This window comes from Mauremys reevesii, linkage group 4 (assembly GCF_016161935.1).
Source record: "Mauremys reevesii isolate NIE-2019 linkage group 4, ASM1616193v1, whole genome shotgun sequence".
NCBI classification, from domain to species: domain Eukaryota; kingdom Metazoa; phylum Chordata; order Testudines; family Geoemydidae; genus Mauremys; species Mauremys reevesii.
In genome coordinates this window covers 6,439,297-6,465,753 of record NC_052626.1, presented here as the reverse complement: position 1 = coordinate 6,465,753, position 26,457 = coordinate 6,439,297, and the positions used below count along the sequence as shown (strand labels likewise).

At 39.8% G+C, this 26,457-nt stretch overlaps 2 protein-coding genes across 10 annotated transcripts in view; one reads left to right on the top strand and one right to left on the bottom strand.

Moving 5' to 3' along the window:
• KLHDC1 (kelch domain containing 1) overlaps positions 1–22,600 on the bottom strand; it is a 71,008-nt gene extending 48,408 nt beyond the window's left edge. For 3 of the 7 annotated variants that reach the window (XR_005597640.1, XR_005597641.1, XM_039534997.1), the window contains exons 1-5: positions 18,094–18,338; positions 7,679–7,749; positions 6,449–6,566; positions 5,329–5,447; positions 3,665–3,743 (exon numbers count right to left, since the gene is read on the bottom strand). Coding sequence is in view for 5 of the 7 variants with exons in the window: in XM_039534997.1 (XP_039390931.1) it covers positions 3,665–3,743; positions 5,329–5,447; positions 6,449–6,566; positions 7,679–7,749; positions 18,094–18,201 (495 nt within the window). In the remaining 2 variants the exon portion in view is untranslated. Of the gene's footprint in view, positions 1–3,664; positions 3,744–5,328; positions 5,448–6,448; positions 6,567–7,678; positions 7,750–18,093; positions 18,343–18,504; positions 18,551–18,611; positions 18,742–22,569 lie in introns of those variants that run through there. The other 4 variants (XM_039535000.1, XM_039534999.1, XM_039535001.1 and 1 more) reach the window with 4 other exon arrangements.
• POLE2 (DNA polymerase epsilon 2, accessory subunit) overlaps positions 19,850–26,457 on the top strand; it is a 28,621-nt gene continuing 22,013 nt past the window's right edge. Inside the window, exons 1-4 of one of the 3 annotated variants that reach the window (XM_039534993.1) lie at positions 19,850–20,255; positions 23,230–23,330; positions 24,190–24,265; positions 25,765–25,842. In XM_039534993.1, coding sequence (XP_039390927.1) covers positions 24,201–24,265; positions 25,765–25,842 — 143 coding nt within the window. In that variant the 5' untranslated portion in view covers positions 19,850–20,255; positions 23,230–23,330; positions 24,190–24,200. Of the gene's footprint in view, positions 20,256–20,350; positions 20,538–23,229; positions 23,331–24,189; positions 24,266–25,764; positions 25,843–26,457 lie in introns of those variants that run through there. The other 2 variants (XM_039534992.1, XM_039534991.1) reach the window with 2 other exon arrangements.

Below are 26,457 nucleotides of genomic sequence, written 5' to 3'. Positions count from 1 at the left end.
TATTTTAAAAATACACATGGGGTAAAATTTTCAAAAGTGACAAACATTTAGGTGCCTAAGTCTCATTGAATGTCAATGAGATTTAGGCTCCCTTGTGCCAAAGGCACTTTTAAAAATGGCCATACTGGGTCAAACCAAAGGTCCATCTAGTCCAGTATCCTGTCTTCTGACAGTCACCAATGCCAGGAGCTTCAGAGGGAACGAACGTAATAGGTCATCATCGAGTGATCCATCTCCAGTCGCCCATTCCCAGCTTCTGGCAAACAGAGGCTAGGGACACCATCCCTGACCAACCTGGCTAATAACCATTGATGGACCTATCCTCCATGAATGTATCTAGTTCTTTTTTGAACCCTGTTATAGTTCTGGCCTTCACAACATCTGGAAAAGAGTTCCACAGGTTGACAGTGCATTGTGTGAAGAAATACTTCCTTTTGTTTGTTTTAAACCTGCTGCCTATTAGTTTAATTTGGTAACCCCCAGGGAGTAAATAACACTTCCTTATTTACTTTCTCCACATCAGTCATGATTTTATAGACCTCTATCATATCCCCACTTAGTCATCTCTTTTTCAAGCTGAAAAGTCCCAGTCTTATTATTCTCTCTCTATATATGGAAGCTGTTCCATAACCCTAATCATTTTTATTGCCCTTTTCTGAACCTTTTCAAAATTCCAATATATATTTTTGAGATGGGGAAACCAGATCTGCATGAAGTATTCAAGATGTGGGCGTACCATGGATTTATATAGAGGCAATAAGACAGAAAATATATCTATCCCTTTCTTAATGATTCCCAACATTTTGGTCGCTTTTTTTTTTGACTGCCGCTGCACATTAAGTGGATGTTTTCAGAGAAGTATCCACAATGACTCCAAGATCTCTTTCTTGAGTGGTAACAGCTAATTTAGACCCCATCATTTTATATGTATAGTTGGGATTATCTTTTCCAATGTGCATTACTTTGCATCTATCAACACTGAATTTCATCTGCTATTTTGTTGCCCAGTCACCCAGTTTTGTGAGATCCTTTTGGAGCTCTTCACAGTCTGCTTGAGACTTAACTATTTTGAGTAGTTCTGTGTCATCTGCAAATTTTCACTGTTTATCCCTTTTTCCAGATAATTTATGAATATGTTTAATAGTACTGGTCCCAGTACAGACCACTGGGGGACACCACTATTTACCTCTGTCCATTCTGAAAACTGACCCATTTATTCCTACCCTTTGTTTCCTATCTTTTAACCAGTCATTGATCCATGAGAAGACCTGCCTTCTTATCCCATGGCATCTTACTTTACTTAAGAGCCTTTGGTGAGGGTCACAGGTTCTCAAAATCTAAGTACACTATATTCACTGAATCACCATTGTCGACCCCCTCAGAGAATTCTAGTACACTGGTGAGGCATGATTTCCCTTTACAAAAACTACATTGCCTCTTCCCCAACAAATCATGTTCATCTGTGTATTGGATAATTCTGTTCTTTTGAGAATGGGGTGTAAGCTCCTAACATTTAGGCACTTTAGAAAATATTGCCTTCAAACGTTTAGTAGGATATGCTTTGTATAAACAAAAGTTTTTATTCATTAGTAAGACATTTTTCTGATAGATTAATACTAACATTTGATGAAAGGGGTCTGTTCTCTCCTTGATGTATCTAATTCTCGTTAATGGCAACAACAGTTGAACATGCATAATGATTAAACAGACTTATGTCATTTTCTAATTATGAATATTGTAACCAGAGCCATCCCTCAGGTACGGTGAATTGGGTCGACTGCCCTGGACCCTGTGTTTTGGGGGGCCCTGAGCTTCGATAAAATCATGAAGAGGTGGGCAAGGAGGTGAGGCAGGAGGCGGGTGAGGAGGTGAACGGCAGGCGGACGGCGAGGAGGAGAGCAGCGGGCGAGCGGGGGGGGCGAGGAGGAGCGCGGCAGCCACCGGCAGCCCCCCTACTAGAACCTCCCCCCAGCACCTCCAGTCCGCTGGCGGGCCCCGCTGATCAGTGCCTCCCCCTCCCTCTCAGCACTTACTGTGGATCAGATGTTTCATGGTGTCAGGAGGCGCTCGGAGGTAGGGGAGAGGAGTGAGGGCGCAGCGTACTCAGGGGAGGAGGTGGAACTGGGTGAGGAAGAGGCGAGGTGGGGCACAGGTGGGAAGAAACAGGGCGGGGGCGGAGCCTTGGGGGAAGGGGTGGAGTGGGGGCGGGGCCTGGGGGGAGCACCCCCTGGCAGATTAGAAATTCGGCACCTATGACCCAGGCCCCGCACTCTCATAGGCATGGCCCTGATTGTAACAATTCACTATGGGAATCTAAGTGGTACTTTGTTCCAGGCATCTTATGGTAAAGGTATTTACTTTGGATAATAAATTAAGGGAAGGTATTTATGGACAGATAAAGCTGTGAGGCTATAAATTCCCTGCCATTACTTCAAAGAGCTCAATACTAGAATTTTCTGTAAGTGGAAGCATCTAATTGGAATAGAGCTATTTCACTTTTTCTACTTTAACAACACTTTGCTTTTACTTTATCTAGGGGAGTCCAGGCTTGGGTACTCCCAATAAATTATAAATTGAAATCACAATTAATTTTTCAAGATTCAGTTCTGTATTACTGTTGATGCAATCTAACAGAAACAAACTAATGAAAGAACAATCTAATATCAAATGGCTGCACTACAACATGATTATTTTATATGTCTGCTGAGATTATTGTAATCTGTAGATGTGGAACTATGGTAAATCTAGTTTGAATTTATGCACACATAACAATAAAAATTAGAAAAGTTTTCAAAAAGTGAAAAACCACTTTTTTCAATTATCCATAAATTTAAAACAGCTTGTATCATTAACCTCACACATTGTTTAAAAATCTCCAATGACCTATATATATATATATATATATATATATATATATAAAAAGCCAAAGGGACCTTTTGTGGAAGTTTCTTGAGGTGAGCAAAATTGAGCGTAAAATGGAAAGCATTTTACAGTCTACTTTCCATTTTATGCTCCATTTTGCTCACCTATGGAGTCATTATTATAGCTCCATAATAACAGATATTGGAAACTTTGCTCCACTAATATGAGAGGATTCCTCTGAAGAGAGAAAAATATTCAAACAAAAGTAAATCAATATTAATATGCCAAAACATTTTCATTATGAAGTATCTCTAAATAATCATCTCATGGTGAAATCCTAGCCCCATCAAAGACAATGGGAAATTTGACATCCACTTCCATGAGGCCAGAATTTCACACCCTAGTTTAAAAAAAAAAAATGGAGTATAGCCCAGAGTTTTCCTAAATTCAATCCTGGTGCAAACAGGTACAGTTCCATTAACTTAAATCACTGTCCATCACTCCCCTGAAGAGGACCTCCACTGTACCCCATTCACCCTCACAATATTGCCCACTCTACCTGCTACACAGAAGAAAGACATCAGCTTCTATTGTGTATACCCTGTCTAGGTGTTTTTAAACCCAATATATACACCATACTATCCTGAGATCTCTCTTTCAATGGAGTTAACTCTACTTACTCCAGGACTGAATCTGTCCCCTTGTTTTAGTAGCTGTGGTTCCTTTAATAATAGTCATGTGTTTAATAAAACTTTTCAACAATCAGAAGGCATTATTTATTTTAAACAGTAAAAAATCTTACCCAAAATGCATCATGAACATCAAAACAATCACTCAGTTCATTGTGTTTCCTACATCCATAACCACCAAAATATATTAATCTGGAAGAACAACAACAACAACAAAAATCTATTTAACTTGAACTTCATTTGTTTTAAATGAATGTTCAATTTGATATTTTGATAAGCTACTATATTTGATTTTATTATCAGAAATTTCAATTATCTGTACTATTAATGCTTAAATGTGTAAACAAAGAAAAATATTACATACTGTATATAATTACTACACAAACTTTATGTTGCTACACACATAAACATGCCTGATACAAACCCACAGAAACAAGGAAATGAAGTTAAGCTACATGCTCTACTCTTCCATGCACAAGTTTATCCCACCTCAGCATTGCCCGAACTTCTAGACACCACAGAACAAGGCTTAACTCTGCCCCCATTTCACCCTTCTGCACACACACCTTTACCAGATTATATTTTTTTCATCAGTAGTGGTTGTGAACATTTGGTGTTGTAGTTGGTTGTTTTGGGAGGTGGCAGTTTGATGATGATTTTGTACAGAAGGGAGGTTACAAGGGATGATGGAAGGCTGGCATCCCTAAGAAAGCAGAGTTACAGCAGCTCTCTAGATATTTCCCAGTATTGTGCAAGCTTCTAAGAAATACTTATCTTCAGATTCACATCTTCTGAGGACTGATGGCAAATTTTCAAAATGGAGCGTAGTTTGCCCCCAAATACATACATTTAACAAAAGTGTTCAGTTAGTCACATACTTCCACCTGAAATGGGTGGATCTTCATTCTGTACATAAATTAAACTTTACTTTGAATTAATTAATTCATGCTCTTGAACACCCTGATATCAACAGCTAAAAAGAGATGCATGGCTGCATACATGTTTGTACATCTTGCAGCTAATTCAGAGTTTCAAAACCAACATGTAGTACTAAGTACTAAATGTATTGGGTTTTTGAGGTTTTTTTGTCACACCCTGGTGGACCTAGAGTCCAGAAATCAATAAATGATTAAATGAATGAACTGTTTATTTTGTTCATTATATATCATGTAACTCTTATTTGTTTACAATAGCTTTTACAGCAAATAGCCCTTATATACAATTAATTTATTTCTCAGTGACCAATTCTACCACCTTTAATGGTTAATATAAAATCTTAAGAAATTTTACACATTTGTTTTTTAGTTTAATATGTTCAAATAACTTAAAGAACTTTTACAACCAATTTGGCTAAATATGCTAAGAGGCATTTACAATACAAATACGTAGCGTGTATTCTCAACTTTGCTCTTTGTAGCAGGGAGTTATTCATTGAAATACCCTTTGTTATTGTCAATATTGTTACAAACAAATATAATTTAAAATTATACCAAATCTAACAATGTTTTATTGCATAATCTTTGTAATTTCATAAGCAATTAAAAATTCAGTAAATGAACTTTAACACCAGTTTAATAAGTCATCAGCTAAATAAAAATAAGTATGGTTATTCCTATTTTACAGGTGGTAAAACTGAGAGACAGAGATGTTAAGAGATTTGTCCAAGGTCAGAGAGTAAGTCACAGTCTGAATTGGACTTCCAGTTTTGTGTTCTACCTGTAATATAACACTTCTTCCCTCTGATTAGTAGGTATTAAAAATACTCTTGATGTATTACCTGTCCTTATACACCCAACAGGAAAGCTTGTCACGTGGTGTAGGAGGTTGACCTTTAAAGTCTGTAATTTTTTTCCATCTATAGGTTCCATTTCTTGTTCGCAAATTAACATAATACAGCTTAAAAGAAAAATTATAATATTTTAAGTATAAAATAAATGATTTTGAAGAATCGAGCACAAATCAGCAATAGATGTGATTACAAAAAGCAAAAGAACAATAATTTTCTTATATAAAAAAAGAAATCTGAGTGCAATTGACAAATTATAATGCTTATGATAGTAAGAGATTAGTTCACTGACTAATCACAACTAAAATTCAGGAAGAAGCAGCAAAATCTCCCCCTCTCAGTTTTGATAATGCCCTTTGGGTGAAATCCTGGCCCTGCTGAAGTCAGTAAGAATTTTGCCATTGACTTCAATGGCACCATTATTTCACCTGTTAGTCTCAGTCTAATGCTCTGTCCATTGATTATAAATTCAGTGTACACAGAACCTAACTAGGTGCAGAAGTGCTGCAGATTAGTTGAACTATCAAACTCATTTCACTTGTTTTCTAATCTACACTGAAATTCTGGTTTCCATTACATTAATCCACTGAATAACCTATTTTCCCCATTTCATTCCTTATTAGTATTTAATTACCTACAATCAACAGAGAAACTAGCAGTCATATGTTAATGTTAACTAGTTATTATCTGACTATCCTAGAAATGCAATGCCACTTGCCCACTAAAGAGCAAAGAAAAAGCAACAAATGTGAGGTAAGTCTAATTATGTTTGCAAATGTATTTTTCTCACAGAAATACAATTAATTTTGGAAATACTAGCAAACTTGAGAAATCAAAATAAAAAACAAAACATACTGGGCATTATCTTGCAGTCTTAACCCAGCCAAAACTGCCAGTGCAGTCAACAGGAGATGTACTGATGCAGAGGGACTAAAGAATCAGATCTACAATTTAAAGTATTTTAAAGTGCACCTTTTCTAAAATAAAACCAAAATCTCACCCTTAGATTTTTCCCTCTAGTTAAATGCAAGGTTAAATGCTTTGTTAAATGAAGTTCTGCATTAGTAGTCATTCGATTAAAATACACTACAGAATTAAAAGATTACAATACCCGATTACTGTATCCTTTATCATCAAATCCGCCAAATATATACAGCTTCCCATTAATGCAAGCTCCACAACTTCCTGACATAGAAGTAGGTAGCTCTCCTTCCATTAGGTGCATTGTCCTGGCATTTAGTAAATATATTAAAAACTCATAATTTTGCTCCCAAACAAACCAAAATACATCAAAAGCAAAGTAGTACTAGTAGGAGATACAACAGGATGGGAACACACAGTTGCTCTGGGAGAAGGGCACATTAACAGTCTGGTCAGCACTATCAGGTGTGCTCATTGAAGACAGAATCTTTTTTGAGACTTTTTGCTGTTAGCTCTAGCAAGTCTCTACTGAGCATGTGCAAACTACAATTTTTCAAATGCTTATAAATTGGCCAAACTTGGGTGGATGTTATGGCAAAAGCCATCCCCTGCCAAATTTCAAGTCCCTGCACCAAAGCATGGAGCATTTCAAAGATAAGGGCTCAATAACTTTTTAACTTGGGCAAAACTGCATATTGTTCCCTAGCCTCATTCTTAAACAGCCATTTTGGCTGAAATTTAAAATATGATATTATATCGCAGACACCCAGCATAGAAAATTTCAGCCCACATGGCTAAAGTTTGGCAAAATTATATGCAACTAAAAACAGGGTCTGATAATGGGAAGTATCAGGCAATCTTAATAATTGGTATCGCTACTAGACCCACCTCCCCAAAATGCGTAAATACAATTTGATGTAAAACTTAAATATTATATTGCTAATGATGTGTAAGATTTTAATCTGATTTAAATGTTTAAAATACATTATCTATGCAAACATATTTCTGATATGATTAAGTAATAACAACAAAAAGAAAGTAATCCTAAATGGATCAAGCACTCTAATCTTGTTGTATTAATATTCATTTGAACATAAAAGTTCATTTAGCCAGTATAAATACATAAGTGGCTCTTTACATTTAACAAGTCATAAACTATGTTTAAAAAGTTAACACTGGAAACATCCCATTGAAAAAAATGACTGTGCTTACATAGGTATATTCTTATCTGAAGACATTATTCCAAAATATACATCAGATATTAAATGTTTACACTAAATGAATGCAGGCTATTTAAGCAGCCAAGAGACATGAAACAGACCTCATTTATGTATCTGAAATAATTTTTACCATAGGTAATAATACTCAGGTCTAAATAGCACATTTTGCAAATTCATTAAATATAAATAAAATGGCTTACCATAACCCACTATCAATTTCATAGAGCCAAAGCTCATCATTAGGCAAATACACTTCATTTTCTTCAATTGACTAAAAGAAAACAAATATGCAAAATATTTAATCAGTTATGTATTATACGTCATTACAATTCAAAAATCATCAAAATACATGCTAGTTAGGAACATTTCACAACTTTTAATGAGACAATTCACGAAGATTGCATACAATTTTTATACTCAATGTGTGCTCCCTGATAATTTTAACTGGAACAGCTCAATAGCTCTAATATTTTATATTTAACACTGTAAGTTCAAAACAGGTTTTTATTTTTATTTTTATTTTTGAAGCATTATAAAAAATAAAGCATATACACCTCTACCCCGATATAATGCTGTCCTCGGGAGCCAAAAAATCTTACCACGTTATAGGTGAAACTGCATTATATTGAACTTGCTTTTATCCGCCGGAGCACACAGCCCCGCCCCTCCAGAGCACTGCTTTGCCGCGTTATATCCAAATTCGTGTTATATCGGGTCGCGTTATATCAGGGTAGAGGTGTATGCAGAATGGTGTCCCTATGCAATAGTTTTATTAATTGCTTAATACCAGTTCTACTCACTCACTTTCACGTGGATAGACTGGGAAAAAAGCAAGTTTGGCTTTGCAGTAAATGAGAGAGAGGGAGAGGAGTAGTTCCATATTCAACTAGCAATATCAGTTTAACGCACAGTGACCATCTTGCAGGAAATGTAAAAAGCAGTAGCAACTCAGAAAAATGATTAAGTGCAGTCAAGAAATATAGTAATTATGACTAAAAGCCAGTACATTTTGGATTGTAGTTGCAACATGAAGCAAAGCACAGTACAACCAGTACAAGAAACCACCCTTAGGCAAGCTTCTTTTTTAAGAGACTACCCCAAAGTATCTCCAAAATAGAGTAAAAAGTGACAGAGTCCTATAGCACCTTATAGATTGACAGACGTATTGGAGAATAAGCTTTCGTGGGTGAATACCCACTTTGTCAGATGCATGTAGTGGAAGTTTCCAGAGGCAGGTATAAATATGCAGGCAAGAATCAGTCTAGAGAACAGAATAGAGAACAGCTATCTGCTCTTATTATACTACTACTGATTAGTAAGTGTAATTAAATAACTGATCTTTCCTGGTCCCTTGAGTGGTTACTTTAACCAGTTTTCATTGTATTGTAATCCTTGCTACCCAAATACACCTATATAACGTTGAAGATGACCCACAAAGGAATAAATAATTAGGTTTGTACCCTTTTGCTTCTTTCTGATATGGCCTTAAATACTTTTTTAAAGGTGGTTTTATGTTTTTATTTTCCCCCAATAGCAATTCAGGTCTTGTCTCACCTGTGTTTCCTGAAAGTCTCTATGGATGGCTAGACAACTGGTAAGATGATAGCAGTGAAATCATGAAGTGAAACCTTATTAATTGAGAGGGGCTGGGATTTATTTTAAACTGCATTTTTTAAAATACCACTTTCACTCAAATACTTGAATAAAGACTTGAAAGAAAACTTTTTTTTCAAATGGGATTTCAATACCTTGGGCCCTTCAGTTGAGGACCCAGATCTCTCAATCAACATGTTTGTATCCTCCAGTAATGACATATAGCAAATGAGAGACCAGAATTTAACTTTTGGATAAGCAGACAGACCACCAAATTTAAAAAAAAAACACTTTTTGTTTGCTTTGCAAGCCATCTTTAATTGGGAGGATTTTCCAGGCATAATTGAGAAGATCTGATGACAGATCTGAGTGAAAGAGGTTGTGTGTGGTAGTAGGGGGAGAGTGGAAGAAAAGAAGAAGGCAGAGATATAAGATCTTAAGCTATGGAATGCCATAAAGAAGAGGAGAAGCTTAAATTTAATGCCAGAGATAGAAAACCTGGGAAGGTTTTCAAATAGGGGAGAATGGTTGGGAAAGGAAAATTATTTTGGCAACAGTGATTTGAATGAATGGAGGGAAGAGATAGGAAGTCCGAGAGAAGGAGGTTGCAGTATTAAGGTTGGTGATAATTATAATATGAATCAGTGTCTTTACAGTGTAGGCCTGACTTTATATGAGTAACTGGATATGGGTGAGACCTCATTTCTTGGAAGACAGGGTTAGGGAGATTAGCAGGCTGGAAACAGAACATATGCACTAGCTAAAATAAGGGGAAATCATCCAGGGAATCACTTGCAATGGACAAGATAAAATGGATAAGATAAGCATGGAACATAAGATGAGGTAGAGTAAGTCATGCATGGACAATGCATGGGCAGAGCATGCCGCATAGGGACTGGTTCCTACAAAGTGAACAAGACAATTCCAAAATGTCTGTTACAAAGTATAGTAAATGCAATGTAATGTGTAAATGTATATAAAGGAAGAGGTTTGGTGTGTAACCTTTGATATGTGGTATGCACTGTATCCACCCCCTATGCTTAAGTCTGATCAACTCAGAGTGGCTTTGCTGTATGCCAAATAAACGAACCTGAGTGATGAGACTGGAATCAGACTGAGTTCTTGGGGAACCAAGTGGAAGAGGTCTTGGGGAAACACCAAAAGGCAGTAGGAATTGAGAGCAAGGGAAAAATATATAGGAACATAGCAGAGGAAGAAGCAGAAGGATCTAGAAAAAAGTCTGGATGAAAGGGGAGAAGAGAGAGAAGAATCCCAAAGTCAGTGAACAGAGAATTAAGGTACACAAAATTAGTAAACACCTCTGAAAATGTGTTTTCCCAAGGATATCCAGCCAGCACTGGCAGACGTAGTGTTAAAACTGAGGATTTCCCAGCTGTCTATTCTGTGCTTAGCCCTGTGATAAAGAATTCTTAAACATAAAACTACTGGAATTTGGATATTTACTTAGGCTTGATTATTTAATAGGATATAAATGAAAATACAAAATATTGCTTGTGCTATTTGAAACATGTTACCACCTTGTACAGGCATGGGACTAACAGAAAGGGAGACAGTGGTTCTCCATATTTTGCCATCAATCTTCATTAAAACTTTCAGTGGAATGAACTGCATGCTTGTGTTTGTGTGGGGCATAGATGCTAATGTTTGAAGGTGTGATGCATGGCTGGAAAGGGTTAAGCATCCTGCAAAAAAAATAACTCAAATTCAACCCTTAAGGACATATGGGGAGATAATGTTTGTGTTTTTGTGTATTTACATATATATTGGTAGTGATCAACAATGTAATCAAACAATCCCTGTCTATGCTTACTCTGTTAATTTAGAGATCAAAAGGACATCTTCACATTTAAATGATCTGTAAACATAAGATATTGCTGTATTCATCTCCTAGAAATGTATAGCAAATCATCTGTGAATGGTGGAAAAACAGGCAATTGCCTGATATTAATCTGTGTGGGTAATTACCAGTAATGCTTAGGAAATGGGTCCACTTCAAAGTTCCCATGAATGCCTATTGTTTGCAAAAGGACTTCACGCTGTCAAAGAAGGCCTGAAACTGTATAAAAAATGATTTGGGTCCTGATCCTGTTTATCTCAGAACTGCTTGAGGCTTCATGCAGGGGAAGCCTAAGCCATAAGGACTGAGATCCCAGTCCTGACTGGACGACCCTGAATATAAACATTGGACTACAACCTATGAACTATTTCTGAAAGAACTCTGCATTTACAAAGCTCTCCATCTCTGCTATGAATTTAAATTTCAAGACTGTACTCAAATCTGTACGTATACTGATCTTTTAACCATACTCGCTATCTTCTCTTTTTTAATAAATTTTAGTTTAGTTAATAAGAATTGGCTGTAAGCGTGTATTTGGGTAAGAACTGAAATATTCAATAACCTGGGAGGTAATGTGTCTGATCCTTTGGGATCGGTAGAACTTTTTTATATGATGAATAAGATTTTCATCAATCTTCATCATATTTGACTTGGGTATCTAGGGGAGGCCTGAGGCTGGGTTACTTTCAGGGAACTGTGTTGTTAGCTTCTGGATAATCAGTAAGATATTACAGAATCTATTTTGTGCTGGCTTGGTAAATCTAAGTGTTGGAATATCCACCAGTTTTGGGGATTGTCTGCCCCATTCTTTGCAGTTCACCCTAATTGAGTGACCTCAGTTGGCTCCTTTGGGACTTCGGTCACAGAAGGCTATTAAGGATATTTCAGACAAAATTCAGACATGGTTAAATTAGAGAGATTCCGGTGACTTCAGTGATATTGCACTTGTTTACACCAGAACTGAATATGGCCCTCTGATGGAAAAATATGGACACATCTTATCACCTTACTACTGACTTGCATTACAATTAATGGATTTTTTTTGAGGAGGCAAGGAAGAAAGATCTTTACATAAATAACAGTTTTACTTAAAATATCAGGGCCTGTCACTCTGAAGCAGGAACATGAGCTACAGATGGGGAACCCTGGACGGATGGCAAATTATGGCATATAATTCACTGATTCATGTATCACAGATTCATAGATTCCATGGCCAGAAGGGACCACTGTGATCATCGAATCTGACCTTCTATATTACACAGGCCATACAACTTCCCCAAAATAATTCCTAGAGCATATATTTTAGAAAAATATCCAATCTTGGTTTAAAAATTGGCAGGGATGGAGAATCCACCATTAGCCTTGGTAAATTGTTTCAATCGTTAATTACTCTTACTGGTAAAAAATTACTAGGGCTGTCATGTGATAAAAAACATGATTAATCACACAATTAAAAAAATAACTGCGATTTAAAAAAATTAATCACAATTAATCGCATGATTAATCATGCTGTTAATAGAATACCATTTATTTAAATATTTGTGGATGTTTTCTACATTTTCAAATATATTAATTTCAATTATAACACAGAATACAAAGTGTACAGTGCTCACTTTATATTTTTTATTACAAATCTTTGCACTAGAAAAAACAAAAGAAATAGTATTTTTCAATTCACCTAATACAAATAACAGAGGGGTAGCCGTGTTAGTCTGGTTCTGTAGAAGCAGCAAAGAATCCTGTGGCACCTTATAGACTAACAGATGTTTTGCAGCATGAGCTTTCATGGGTGAATACCCACTTCTTCGGATGCAAGCAGTGGAAATTTCCAGGGGCAGGTGTGTATATATAAGCAAGCAAGAAGCAGGCTAGAGATAACGAGGTTAGATCAATCAGGGAGGATGGGGCCCTGTTCCAGCAGCTGAGGTGTGAAAACCAAGGGAGGAGAAACTGGTTCTGTAATTGGCAAGCCATTCACAGTCTTTGTTTAGTCCTAAACTGATGGTGTTAAATTTGCAAATGAATTGGAGCTCAGCAGTTTCTCTCTGGAGTCTGGTCCTAAAGTTTTTTTGCTGGAGGATGGCCACCTTAAAATCTGCTATTGTGTGGCCAGGGAGGTTGAAGTGTTCTCCTACAGGTTTTTGTATATTGCCATTCCTAATGTCTGATTTGTGTCCATTTATCCTTTTCCTTAGAGACTGTCCAGTTTGGCCGATGTACATAGCAGAGGGGCATTGCTGGCATATGATGGCATATATTACATTGGTGGACGTGCAGGTGAATGAACCGGTGATGGTGTGGCTGATCTGGTTAGGTCCTGTGATGGTGTTGCTGGTGTAGATATGTGGGCAGAGTTGGCATCGAGGTTTGTTGCATGGGTTGGTTCCTGAGCTAGAGTTACTATGGTGCGGTGTGCAGTTGCTGGTGAGAATATGCTTCAGGTTGGCAGGTTGTCTGTGGGCGAGGACTGGCCTGCCACCCAAGGCCTGTGAAAGTGTGGGATCATTGTCCAGGATGGGTTGTAGATCCCTGATGATGCGGTGGAGGGGTTTGAGCTGGGGACTGTATGTGATGGCCAGTGGAGTCCTGTTGGTTTCTTTCTTGGGCTTGTCTTGCAGTAGGAGGCTTCTGGGTACACATCTGGCTCTGTTGATCTGTTTCCTTATTTCCTCATGTGGGTACTGTAGTCTTGAGAATGCTTGGTGGAGATTTTCTAAGTGTTGGTCTCTGTCTGCGGGGTTAGAGCAGATACGGTTGTACCTCAGTGCTTGGCTGTAGACAATGGATCTTGTGGTGTGCCCGGGATGGAAGCTGGAGGCATGAAGGTCCATCTCTAGCCTGCTTCTTGCTTGCTTATATATACACACCTGCCCCTGGAAATTTCCACTGCTTGCATCCGAAGAAGTGGGTATTCACCCACGAAAGCTCATGCTGCAAAACATCTGTTAGTCTATAAGGTGCCACAGGATTCTTTGCTGCTAATACAAATAATGTAGTGCAATCTCTTTATCATGAAAGTTGAACTTACAAATGTAGAATTATGTAAAAAAAATAACTGCATTCAAAAATAAAACAATGTAAAACTTTAGAGACTACAAGTCCACTCAGTCCTACTTCTTGTTCAGCCAATCACTCAGACAAACAAGTTTGTTTACATTTGCAGGAGATAATGCTGTCTGCTTCTTGTTTACAATGTCACCTGAAAGTGAGAACAGGCATTGCATAGCATTGTTGAAGTCGACGTCACAAGATATTTACGTGCCAGATGTGCTAAAGATTCTTATGTCCCTTCATGTGTCAACCACCATTCCAGAGGACATGCATCCATGCTGATGACAAATTCTGCTTGATAATAATCCCAAGCAGTGCGGACCGACGCATGTTCATTTTCATCATCTGAGTCAAATGCCACAAACAGAAGGTTGATTTTCTTTGTTGGTGGTTCAGGTTCTTTAGTTTCTGCATCAGAGTGTTGCTCTTTTAAGACTTCTGAAAGTATACTCCACACCTCCTCCCTCAGATTTTGGAAGGCACTTCAGATTCTTAAACCTTGGGTTGAGTGTTGTAGCTATCTTTAGAAATCTGATATTTGAACCTTCTTTGAGTTTTGTCAAATCTGCAGCAAAAGTGTTCTTAAATCAAACAACATATGCTGGGTCATCATTCTAGACTACCATAATACAAAATATATGGCAGAATGCGGGTAAAGCCATGGAGCAGGAGACATACAATTCTCCTCCAAGAAGTTCAGTTACAAATTTAATTAACGCATTTTTTTAAGCAAGCATCATCAGCATGGAAGCATGTCCTCTGGAATGGTGGCCAAAGCATGAAGAAGCATAAGAATGTTTGACATATCTGGCATGTAAATACCTTGCAATGATGGCAACAAAAGTGCCATGCGAATGCCTTTTCTCACTTTCAGGTGACACTGTAAATAAGAAGAGGGCAGCATTATCTCCCATAAATGTAAACACACTTATTTCTCTTAGCAATTGGCTGAACAAGAAGTAGGACTGAGTGGACTTGTAGGATCTGAAGTTTTACATTGTTTTGTTATTGAGTGCAGTTATGTAACAAAAAAATCTACATTTGTAAGTTGCACTTTCACGATAGAGACTGCACTACAGTACTTATATGAGGTGAACTGAAAAATACCATTTGTTTGTCATTTTTACAATGCAAATATTTGTAATCAAAAGTAATATAAAGTGAGCACTGTACACTTTGTATTCTGTGTTGTAACTGAAATCATTATATTTGAAAATGTAGAAAAACATCCAAAATATTTAATAAATTTCAATTGGTATTCTATTGTTTAACAGTGTGATTAAAACTGTGATTAATTTTTTTAATCTGGTATCCACGATTAAAGAAGGATGTTGATAAATTGGAGAGGGTTCAGAGAAGAGCCACAAGAATGATTAAAGGATTAGAAAACATGCCTGATAGTGATAGACTCAAAAAGCTCAATCTGTTTATTTTAACAAAGAGAAGGTTAAGGGGTGATTTGATTACAATCACATGGGTAACAAATATTTAATAATGGGCTCCTCAGTGTAGTAGAGAAAGGTATAATATGATCCAGTGGCTAGAAATTGAATCTAGACAAATTCAGACTGGAAATAAGTGCTGTAATTTTTAGGGCTGTCGATTAATCGCACTTAACTCATGCAATTAACTCAAAAAAATTCATCGTGATTTAAAAAAATTAATCGCAGTTTTAATTCCAAATTCAAATCCAAGGAACAGGTTTATTTTAGCATAGGCACAGAATGCCACACCCTAGTGCAGTGGTTTTCAAACTTTTTTTCTGGCGACCCAGTTGAAGAAAATTGTTGATGCCTGCGACCCAATGGAGCTGGGAATGAGGGGTTTGGGTGTGGGAGGGGCTCAGGGCTGGGGCAGAGGGTTGGGGTGTGGGGGTGAGGGCTGCAGGGTGGGGCTGGGAATGAGGGGTCCACCTGCCCCTTGCAGAATGTTCTTTCAATTCTTCTGAGAACTGAATCCCCAACAAGGATCATCCGTCTTCTTTAGATAGTTGTAGAACTCTTTGTGGGAAAGCCTGATTTTCTTACAGGTAGGACCAAGCTGACATCAAGAGATGTGTCCTGTACATCTCTCCATTCCCTTGCACCAGCTGGATTTTGTTTCCAAAATTGAATGGAAACTACTGGCTGTGTGGAATTCTTCCTACTCCTCTTCTCTCTGAGGGCCACTGCCTGACCATCCTTGTCTATTTCCAGCCATGTAGGATGCTTCCATGACCTCTTGCTTCTGGTCGTTACAAACCACCAGGCTGCATCTCGGACTTTCTTTCTGATTTCTTGGTGGCCAGGTCTGTTCTTCCTTGAATCTGGGGTACCAATGTTTCCTGAACCTGATTGTCTAGGAATGCCTCCGCTTCTCAATACTATCTTTATTTGCCCCTCCAATCCTGCAGCATGGCCACCAATTTGCATTTCATAAATAGGAAGTCGCTTCTGGCTTCAGGCAGTAAAGAAAAATGGTACCTCCGTTACAGGTCACCAACACTGTTCATTACTGGCCATCTTGAAATCGCATGTAGAATCAAATCTGGAAGGAAAACCTCTCACAATCTTTCTCTTAACTCCCTCTGAAACTCTCCTATTAGCTACCCTCTGTTCAGGGCTCTTGAGTTTGCCAAGCAAGTGATCAAGTCTCCCTGCTTAGCTCAGTTCAACTCTGCCCCCCACCACCAGGGAGCAATTAACTACTCAGGGCTTGGCTACACTTACAAATTTGCAGCGCTGCAGCAGGGTGTGAAAACACACCCTCTCGAGCGCTGCAAATTGCAGCGCTGCAAAGCGCCAGTGTGGTCAAAGCGGCTCCCAGCGCTGTCCGTTATTCCCCACAGGGAGGTGGAGTACGGACAGCGCTGGGAGAGCTGGGCTTTGAAGTGCTAAGTGTAGCCACAGCCTCAGAGACTTCAAACAGCTATGCTGATCAAAGCTCCAAGGGTTAAACCTCATGGCCTTTACCAAGGCACCAACAAACAGATCCATTTCAGCTGCTTACTCAGGTACCCATGGCCCAGCTGTGCAACCCCTACAAAGAGAGCAAACAAAGAACCCACAGCCAGATCAAATGCACAACTCATCAAGTCCTGCTACCTCCAAGCAGATTCCAGAGCTATACCCTCTGAAACTCCTGTTAGCTGCCTCTGTGCTGGTGACAGTTAACACCCTGTAAGTCTGGTGTACTAAAGTGTCAGGGTGGTTTATTTATGTCACACTTTCCATGCTTAGTGAACAATCACATTAATACCATTGACAGAAAAGGTGGCTGGGGACAGGCGGGTATGACAGGAGTCCCTACTTGGGATCCCCTCCCAAAGCAGCTGCTAAATGTGACTGGGTGGACAGCACATAGGTACAAATGGAAGCATTTTTGCTAAGGAACTCTTCCCTGAGCAGATGGGAAACAGGAAGAGGGCCAGACACGTGTGGGTGTGTGTTTTATTCAGAAAACCACTCCCCACTGGAGCAGATAGGAAATGTAACTAGGGCACGGGGGGGGTGTGATCTTTATCAGGACACCCCGCTGGAGCAGATGGGAAATGTGACTAGGGCACAGGGGTGTGTGCGATATTTATCAGGACACCCCTCTGGAGCAGATGGGAAATGTGACTAGGGCACAGGGGTGTGTGCGATATTTATCAGGACACCCCACTGGAGCTCATGGGATATGTATCTGGGACGAGAGTGAAGTCCCCACGCTCATCTCCACGCCTTGGGCTCCCTGGAGGCACCACGCACGCGCCCCTTCACCTCGGCTAAGCGGCCGTTATGGTCGTTGAGAATCCAGCGCAGCAACACGAACGTTCGACAGCTGAGATTTGAAACACCCGCTCCCTTCCCGCGCGGCATGTCCCGCCTCACCAATCAGCGACCGAACTGACGTAAAGAACGTGCACGCCCCTCCCCCCGGCCGTGTGGCGGCTGCACCCCTGTCACGAGGAACAAGGCTTAACCCGCAGTTAGCAGTAGCTTCTCCGGGGGCAGCGGAGGAACCCGGGTGCTACTAACTGCTGCTCCCGCCCAGCCCAGGATGCCGTGGGGCACAGCGCGTTGGCCCTGCCGTGTAGTAACAAAGCCCACCCCACCCCACCCCGATGCCCCAGGCCGCCTCCTCCCTGCTTACCACGTATCCCCCCCACACATAGAGAAAGTTCCCATCCACCACGGCGCAGTGGCCGCTCCGTTCCTCGGCCACGCAGAACTGCTGAGACGGAGGAGCACACGCCGCCATCTTATGAAGGGGAGGAAGGCAGGCGGCTACCGCAACGACCGTGCCCCGCCACCACCTTCTGGAACGCCACCTGCTCTCTGCCGCTCGGTCACCCTCAGGCGGACGGGAAGCGGAGAGGGTCCAAACTATGGGGAGTGGCGGAACGAGCAGCGCAGCAGCGCCTCCTTCTCTCCCCCCGCCCCAAATCAGGCGCTCACGTGGGAGGAAGTGGGGGGGCTGCGGGATCAGCGAGGGGATTCGGGGCCTGGTACGGGGATCTGTGGCTTAGTTCCCCCCCATCTGCTTCTCAAGTGGGCGGCTTACTGGTAGCAGGTCGAAGTGGGTGTAGTTTGCACCTCATGTAGAGGGCGCAGGGCCCCCTGCTGTGCTGGTTTGCTCCCCCTTCGAATAAAATAAGAACCGTCTCATACTTTTGCTCTAGCTCGTCATGGGGGACATTATCGCCCCCATCCCAGGGCAGCAGGACCTCCGGCACCCAACATCCAGGCCTGCTGGCTTTGAAATTGAAGACATGATCACATGAGGTCACGAGGCATGTGCACCAGGGGCTTGTCTATATTACAAAATTGTGTTGTGCTTGAAGGTGATAGTGAATGGCCCACTTAAGATGATGACCATGATTTGTCCTAGTCTGAGCTGACATGTAATGTAGACAAATCCCATGGAATAGTAAAATCCTGTGGTGCACAAGATCTGGAAAGAATAATTTCAAACCCTTGGAAATCTTAAAGAGTACATTTGGGGATGCCCCAGCACCTCTGATAAGTTACTTGCATATCATAATAACTGGAGTGGTATAAATACATAGGGCTTGTGTCTTCAAACCAGTGGTAGTATATTTGAAAGGCATTAGTAGTGCTACAATATGAAACTAAAATCACAGGAAATGTTATAACTGTTCTTTAATTACACACCATTTAAATTTTCTCCTCTAGTTTTTGTTGTCTTCTATTATTAATTTAATTCACACATTTAGTAGATCACTGTCACTTATGGGCTTTAGCAGGTTGAAGCCATAAACTTGGAGCTCTACTTTATCCTGCCAAGAATTGAGAGCACTGATTATGCTATTCCAGTAACACAGCTTGTCCTGTTGAATTTATTTTCATTGGTGTTCCCTTCTCTGCAAGTGCTATTTACATTGTTGCACACACAGCAAAAGACTGGGGCCTAGATGAAAGGAAGGTTGCTACTTGCATAAACCAGCCTGAAAACACTTTTGAGGTTTTTTAATTATGTTTGGTTTCAGGCACTGACTTTCCAAAGTGTCGGGGGGGAGGGGCAGGCAGTGGTGCTCGACGCCTGGCTCTGCCCCTGGCCTCAGGTACAGAAGAGGAAATGAAGGAGGGAAACTGAAACAATGGCAGGCACAGAACTGTCCAGAGGTTTACAGATTCTTTTGGCACCCCTGCAGTTTCCAGACCGTCACATTTAGAAGGCCAGACTAACTTTTGGACTCTACCCTCCATGAACTCCAAAAAAAGAAATAAGTTTAATTCCAACTCTTAGATCATCATTGTGAAAAGACCTGCTGAAACATAAGAACATAAGAACGGCCGTACGGGGTCAGACCAAAGGTCCATCTAGCCCAGTATCCTGTCTACCGACAGTGGCCAATGCCAGGTGCCCCAGAGGGAGTGAACCTAACAGGGAATGATCAAGTGATCTCTCTCCTGCCATCCATCTCCATCTTCTGATGAACAGAGGCTAGGGACACCATTCTTACCCATCCTGGCTAATAGCCATTTATGGACTTAGCCACCATAAACGTTTCACTTATATGACCAAAAGATATTGTAGAACCTACAGGGGAGTGTAAAAATCTCTCAGATGTGTACTGGCTCTAATAAATATTATGTGCCTTAAAACTGCAATTAATTCAATAAACTGATTCTGCTTTTTTTAGTTTTGAGGCGAAACAAAGATGCTCCCCACTCTCCCATGGCTCAATATCAGAGATGATGTGTAGGATCCCCCTCGCCCGGAATAGGACCAAGGCCTGAGTCTGCTGCTACTGGGGATGGAGGCGATTGTAACAAAGATGCTGAGGGCAGGTGATACAGGTCTCCAGCGTTACGCTCCCTACAAGCACTGCCCTGCCCATCCGAGCTACCCAATGCCCGGCGCCTGCCCCAGCTGAGGGGAAATTAGAGCAAAGCTTGAGCCGTTGCGTCCGCCGCCCCGCCCCGCCCCGCCTCATTGGCAGGGCCCAGGCCCGGCCCGGCCCCTAGAGGCGGGACCCTCGCCGTGTGGCGCCAACTGTTCAAGATGGCTGCAGAGAAGCTGAGGAGCAAAGTGGGCTCTGCCTTCAAGATGCACGGTTTGCTGCTCCGAGCGTGAGTAGCCGGTCCGCGGCCGGGCTCGGGGGGGCACAGAGCGGCTGTGTCACACAAACCCCGGCAGCCCCCAGGGGGGAGAGGCGGGGACATGCAGCGCTCCCTTCCCGTGCCCGGGGGGCGGGAGCGGCTGACAGCAGCGACCCCGACCCCGTCCCAAGGACACCCTGTTCCTCCTCCCGACCCTGGTAGCCCCAAGTGCGGAGAGCCTGGCCCGCCCGCGAGTGACCCACCGTCCTCCATCACCAGTGGGAGACACCGACACTCAAAACCATATTCCTCAGTGGTGTTCCCAGTCCACGTAATGGGCCCATATAAGAATCTGGGGAGGTGGAAAATACTTCTCTTCAGGCTAGAGACAGCAGCAGTCAGGCGCTTTAAGGTGTAGTGTCTCTTCTGCACAATAATGAGAAAGCTTGGTACAGATCTTATGGGCTTAGGCCCAGAGCTGCACAGGTATTTAGGCTCCTGACTTCCTTTGAAATCAGTGGAAGTTAGGAGCCTAAGTACCTGTGAGGCTCTGGGCTTTAATGTTGGTGTTATACTGGAACAGAACTAAAACTCTTCCTGCTAGTGGTTGAAGGAATCCTTTGTCATTTTAAATACAGTCCTCAGTATGGAACCACTAGTCCTGCTATCACTCCCCAGACATGCTTGGGGTTTATAAGCTTTATACTATCTGGTGTCACTTCTGTTCCTGAAACCCAGCTGGCAGGCTTTTATTTCTCTTGCACTTAGAAGTATTGTAAACAGAAATAATAGAGTACTCACTTGTGGCTTACTAAATAAAAGCCTTGAGAAGAGGAGTAGATTCATGCTACAGATTAGTGTTCATCTTTTGGGTGTGAGATTTATGACCTATGATATCCCTTTACATGAGTATAAAATATATCAACTATGGTTTAAATCTCAGATAATTAGGCCCTACAAAGACTTAGGCACATGCTTAGTTTCCACACTATGAGTAGTCCCATGGGGTTCCACAGTGCATAAAGTCAATCATGTATCTAAATTTTGTCAGGATTGGGGCCTATGGTTGCAAAGGAAATGAGTTTATTTTCAAATAGGTTCCTCATGGGAATTAACATGGTTGTGTAGAGCATTCTGTGCATCTCAACACCATTGGTAGCCTGATCTGGGGGTAGGCCTAGAGTTAGTCTAGAAAGAATCTAAAGGCTATGTCTACACTATGCACCTTTTAGCAACTCAGCTGTGTCACTACAGCCGTGCCGCTAAAAGGCACGCAGTGTAGCCGCTGTTTGTCGGCAGGAGAGAGCTCTCCCACCGTCAAAGAACTTCCACCCCCAATGAGCAGCGATAGCTTTGTCGGCAGGAGAGCTCTCCCGCTGACAAAGCGCTATTCACACCGGCGCTTTTTGTCTGCAAAACTTTTGTTGTTCAGGGTGTTTTTTTTCACACCCCTGAACAACAAAAGTTTTGTCATTCAGGTTCCACTGTAGACAAAGCCTGACAGGAAACTTACCCCCAACCACTAATATCCTAATTTCAGTGCTCAATTATTTACGATAATGTGGTTCTGTTGCTCATATTTTTTTGTCTAGAGATCTTATGACAATAGTGATTCTCTTTTCCTTTTGGCTTGGACAGGGGATTCAGTTATGCAGGGCATTACTTTTTTTCTTTTCTTTTTTTAATAATTTTTTAAAAAACAATTATTTTGGACAATGTCCTACAGTTATTTCATTACTGAGATTTCTGAGGATTCTAAGTTCAGAGCTCCTGGGACCAAGGGGTTAAATGTTGTGAAATATTTTGAAGTTCATACTGTTGACAAAAATGTAATTTTTGATCAGCAGTTAGATGACATTAATCACAGAATTGCTTTTCTTTAAATACTGGCCTTTAGTATGAGTTTTAGGGAAGGACTGCAGATGGAAAAAAATCTTATTTTAAGTGGAATTATATATAGCTTTTTAAAATATCTCTTATATTGATCTCCCCCCCCGCATTGCAAAATAATAGTTATACTGGCAGTGTGAGGCATCTGACAGCCCTGTCTATAGATACACACCTTAGAACTACTCTGTCAATTTTTTTTGTAAGAAGAGAGCATCTATCCTTCCTTTTCAATACTTCCTTCAGATGACTGGGAACTCCAGAACTGTGGGAGCGAGTCGGTGGTATTTTGAATATAATAATTTGAGTTTCTGGTCCAAATGGAAGGAATACTTTTCCTTGTGTTTTCTCTCCTTTCTTCCTTCATTCCCTTTCCTTTTATGTCTGTCTTCTCTCCCTTTTATTTTTAACGTTTCCACGGATAGTGTTCAGAGCATCATGCTTCCACTGTGTCAAGATAATAAGTCTTCCCAAAGATGATGGTGTCTCTAGGATAGATCAGACTTTGTGTTGCCTTCTCCTTAAAAGCCTACATAATAGGGTAGGACATTGGATTGTTCAGTGAGTATCCAGCCTTTAGGATCTATTGAGATAACCAAGGCCTGCTGTTTTATACTTAATTTTTCTATTCTTGGATCTTTTTCAATTTCAGAGCATCTTTGATTTAGATGGGATCAGGATAATTATTTCTATGCTCTTTCTCGCTAATAACCACAAGCCTTATAGCAGTTGTGTGTGCATGCGCCAATATTATAATAGTAACTATAAAGCATATATTTTATTTATTGAATATTAATTTCTTATCTTGGCTAACTTATTTTTTCATTCCAATTAGTGAAGCTAATAAATATCTTACTGAAGCTCTTCAGTCTGTCAATGAATTAGAGCTTGAAGATGTAATAGAAAATATCATTGATGCTGTTGAAAAACAGCCTTGTAAGTAACATTTTTTTTTAAACCAATCCTGCCTTTGTTATCTGTAAAAAGAAAAACCTACTGACAGCTCACTAAGGTGTTTGTTCTAGTCAAGCTGTTTGAACATAGATGCATGTTACATATATTTACTATTGACTTCCTGTTTTGCTAAATATTAAGGGTTATCACTTCATCAAAAACCAGTGTAATTTTGCCACTTCAGAAGTCTGGCAGCCCTGCTTCTCCTGACTGTCCCAGTAGCAGTGAAATGATTTAATTCCAGGTCATGGCTTCCAACTTCAGGAATTTTGTGCTTTCTTTGGGTCCCAGCAAAACTATGCACTTTTCCCCACAAGGAGGTACCACTCTTAAAGTGACAGCACTATCACTAGTGATAGAATTTAACTTCAAAAATATAAAAATATCTCAGTTGGACACAATGAAGACTACAGTTTGTTGAATGCTCAGATTGTGTTAACCTATTTGAATAATTACGTGAACCTGTATAAAAAGCTTCTGAAACAATGAACCTGCAGTATATGAAGCTTCTGTAGGCTATTCTGGCAGGCTTATGGGGACTAACTATAATGATCTTGTTCTGAATTCTGAGTGAATTAACTACAGATACAGTATGAAGATTTGTGTAGAGATGTAGCTTTCTGCCAAATATATTTAATGAACTGCCTTTAGAAATTTGCCATAGAAAATTTAGGGTACCATATGTAACTTACTGAAAATATAATGATTTGTAAAGAATATTTAAGAGACACTATGAAGGAGGATATTGAACCATTTTTGTAAAATTTTTGAAACATATTTAATTTGATACTTGTCATTTTCCATAGGCTGTAGTTTTAATCTTATGAAATGTTCTTTTCAGTGTCATCTAATATGATTGAACGGGCCACAGTGGAAGCCGCTGTCCAGGAATGTAGCCAGTCATTAGATGAAACTATGTACGGTGATACAAATTTATTTTTATTTGAAATTTATGGCTATATAGTGTGCATTCACTGATTTCTTCTTGGGGAATAAATGTCAGATGTTTTCTGCAATGCTAATAACACAATAATTGTTCTGTGTTTTTTGTCTCCTGATATTTAATTTAAAACTGAGTAATGTTCTTTCTTAGGAAATTTTCTTCCCAAGTATAGATCTGTAGGGATTGTGATATGGTTCTAACATTCTGAAATTAAATTGCTATACATAGTATATATTGAATATCCACCAACAAAAATAGAAATAAACATTTTTGAGAATGAACTTTATTTTTGTGCATTTTCAGTTGAACATTCTCTTTTCCATTATTACTCATCAAAATTATTTTTCTGCATTTCTTAAGATATCTTTTGTTCTTGAAACATTTAATGATGCTCTTTTCTATTCAGTTTTGCTTTTACTAGACTGTTTACTGAATTTTGAAAACTGTGACCTATTATTGGGGCTGTTGAGAGTATTACGTATGTTTGTGTGATACACACACACAGATAATATGAAAGGATTTATTTAAAATTGTGTTTATTGGGATTGTAATACAAACTGACTAAAGCAGATAAATAATTAAGTCAATAAGGTGGTACAACCCCATAGTTCCTAGATAAGAGGGCATATCCCCATTTGACTTGGAATACGTTCTCTTTTGCCCGTTTGTTAGAACTATAACAACATAAGTAGTTTGTTTCACATACTTGCTCTCACATATTTGGGTCTCAATCCTGAAGAGAAATCTGTGTGGGTAGATCCTGGTGCAAAGTACCTCTGAAGTCAATAGAGCTCTGTGGACCAAAGTGTCTCCCTTCCTGTATCTCTTGAATTCTGTTGTGATAAACTCAAAGACAAAGCATCCGTCAGAGACACATGTTGTTCCATAACAAAGGCATTTTCTCCCTTAGGCAACGATGGATGTTTTCTGCCTGTAAGATTCAATACGTCCTGACATTACAAGTCAATTCTGTAATTTTTATCAACTCTGAAGCTGATACAATTATAATAAGAGGATTAAAAACTTAGATTAATTGTTGGAAGGGAATCAACAATAAATTCAGTGGCATATGAAAAGTAGCATGCATATGTAGTAGCCACTTTATAAAAATTATCTTGACCGTAACAAAACTATTTTATTTCAACTAGGTACCAGTGCATATTAATAAATAAATCTTGAAAAATTCTGTTTGAAAAATTTGGCAATTTTTGTTAAAGAAAGAAAAGCACACAATTTATTTTCTCTTTAATTTCCAGTCAGAATTTAAAAACAATATTTTCTGTAAATAAAATGCAGATACAACGGTCAGTGGTCGGGGGAGGGGACTGGAAGGGAAAAGAATGAAAGAGTTAACAAAAGGGGTGTGTTAACATTCTTTTACTCAAAATGAGGTTTCTGTGGAGCACTGAAGTTAGCTGTTTCCTTGGAATAGTTCTTTTCTCAAATAAAGCTTTAAATGTATTGTGGTTTCAGAGAACACATTTTCAATATTATCGGGGCCTTTGACGTTCCACGTTATGTTTATAATTCAGAAAGGAAGAAGTTTCTACCGTAAGTCTTTCCATTTCTTAAGTCTCAGCTGCTATTTTTCTGACATTACTAATTGTCCATATATCAAAGCCTTTATTATTGTATAGTTAAAATTGCCATCTACAAACTTTCACTCTTGGTTTGTGTGCTGGATGATATGTAGATTCAAGATGGATGATATGTGATTCAAGAGTGAATATGTTGTGGACACAGTGCCTTTAGGAAACTGATTATAACAAACTCTTCTTGAGAGAGAGAGAGTTTTTTGTTTGTTAAATAGGGTTTGCAACTTCTATACAAAATTCGTTGAACTCATTAGGTTACTCTGTTTTAAAGGTCATGGTAAATAATGGCAGGTAAATATATTTACAACTGTGCCATGGGTCAAGTCTTTCTCTTTCAGTAGCATGGAATCAAAATAGGTAATCTTTGTTCTGTGATGATTGGTACAATACATGCAGTACTGCTGGTGATGATATTGGCCCTAAGTTGTATGTATTTGTCTGTCAGGTTTTTGGTTTGAACATTTTGTTATACGGTATTTGATGAGGGGCAGAAGAAGTCCATATAGCACTTAATCCATCCCCTTCGATGAAGTGGCTTTCATGCCTTACAAAATGTGTTTTGTTTTTTTTT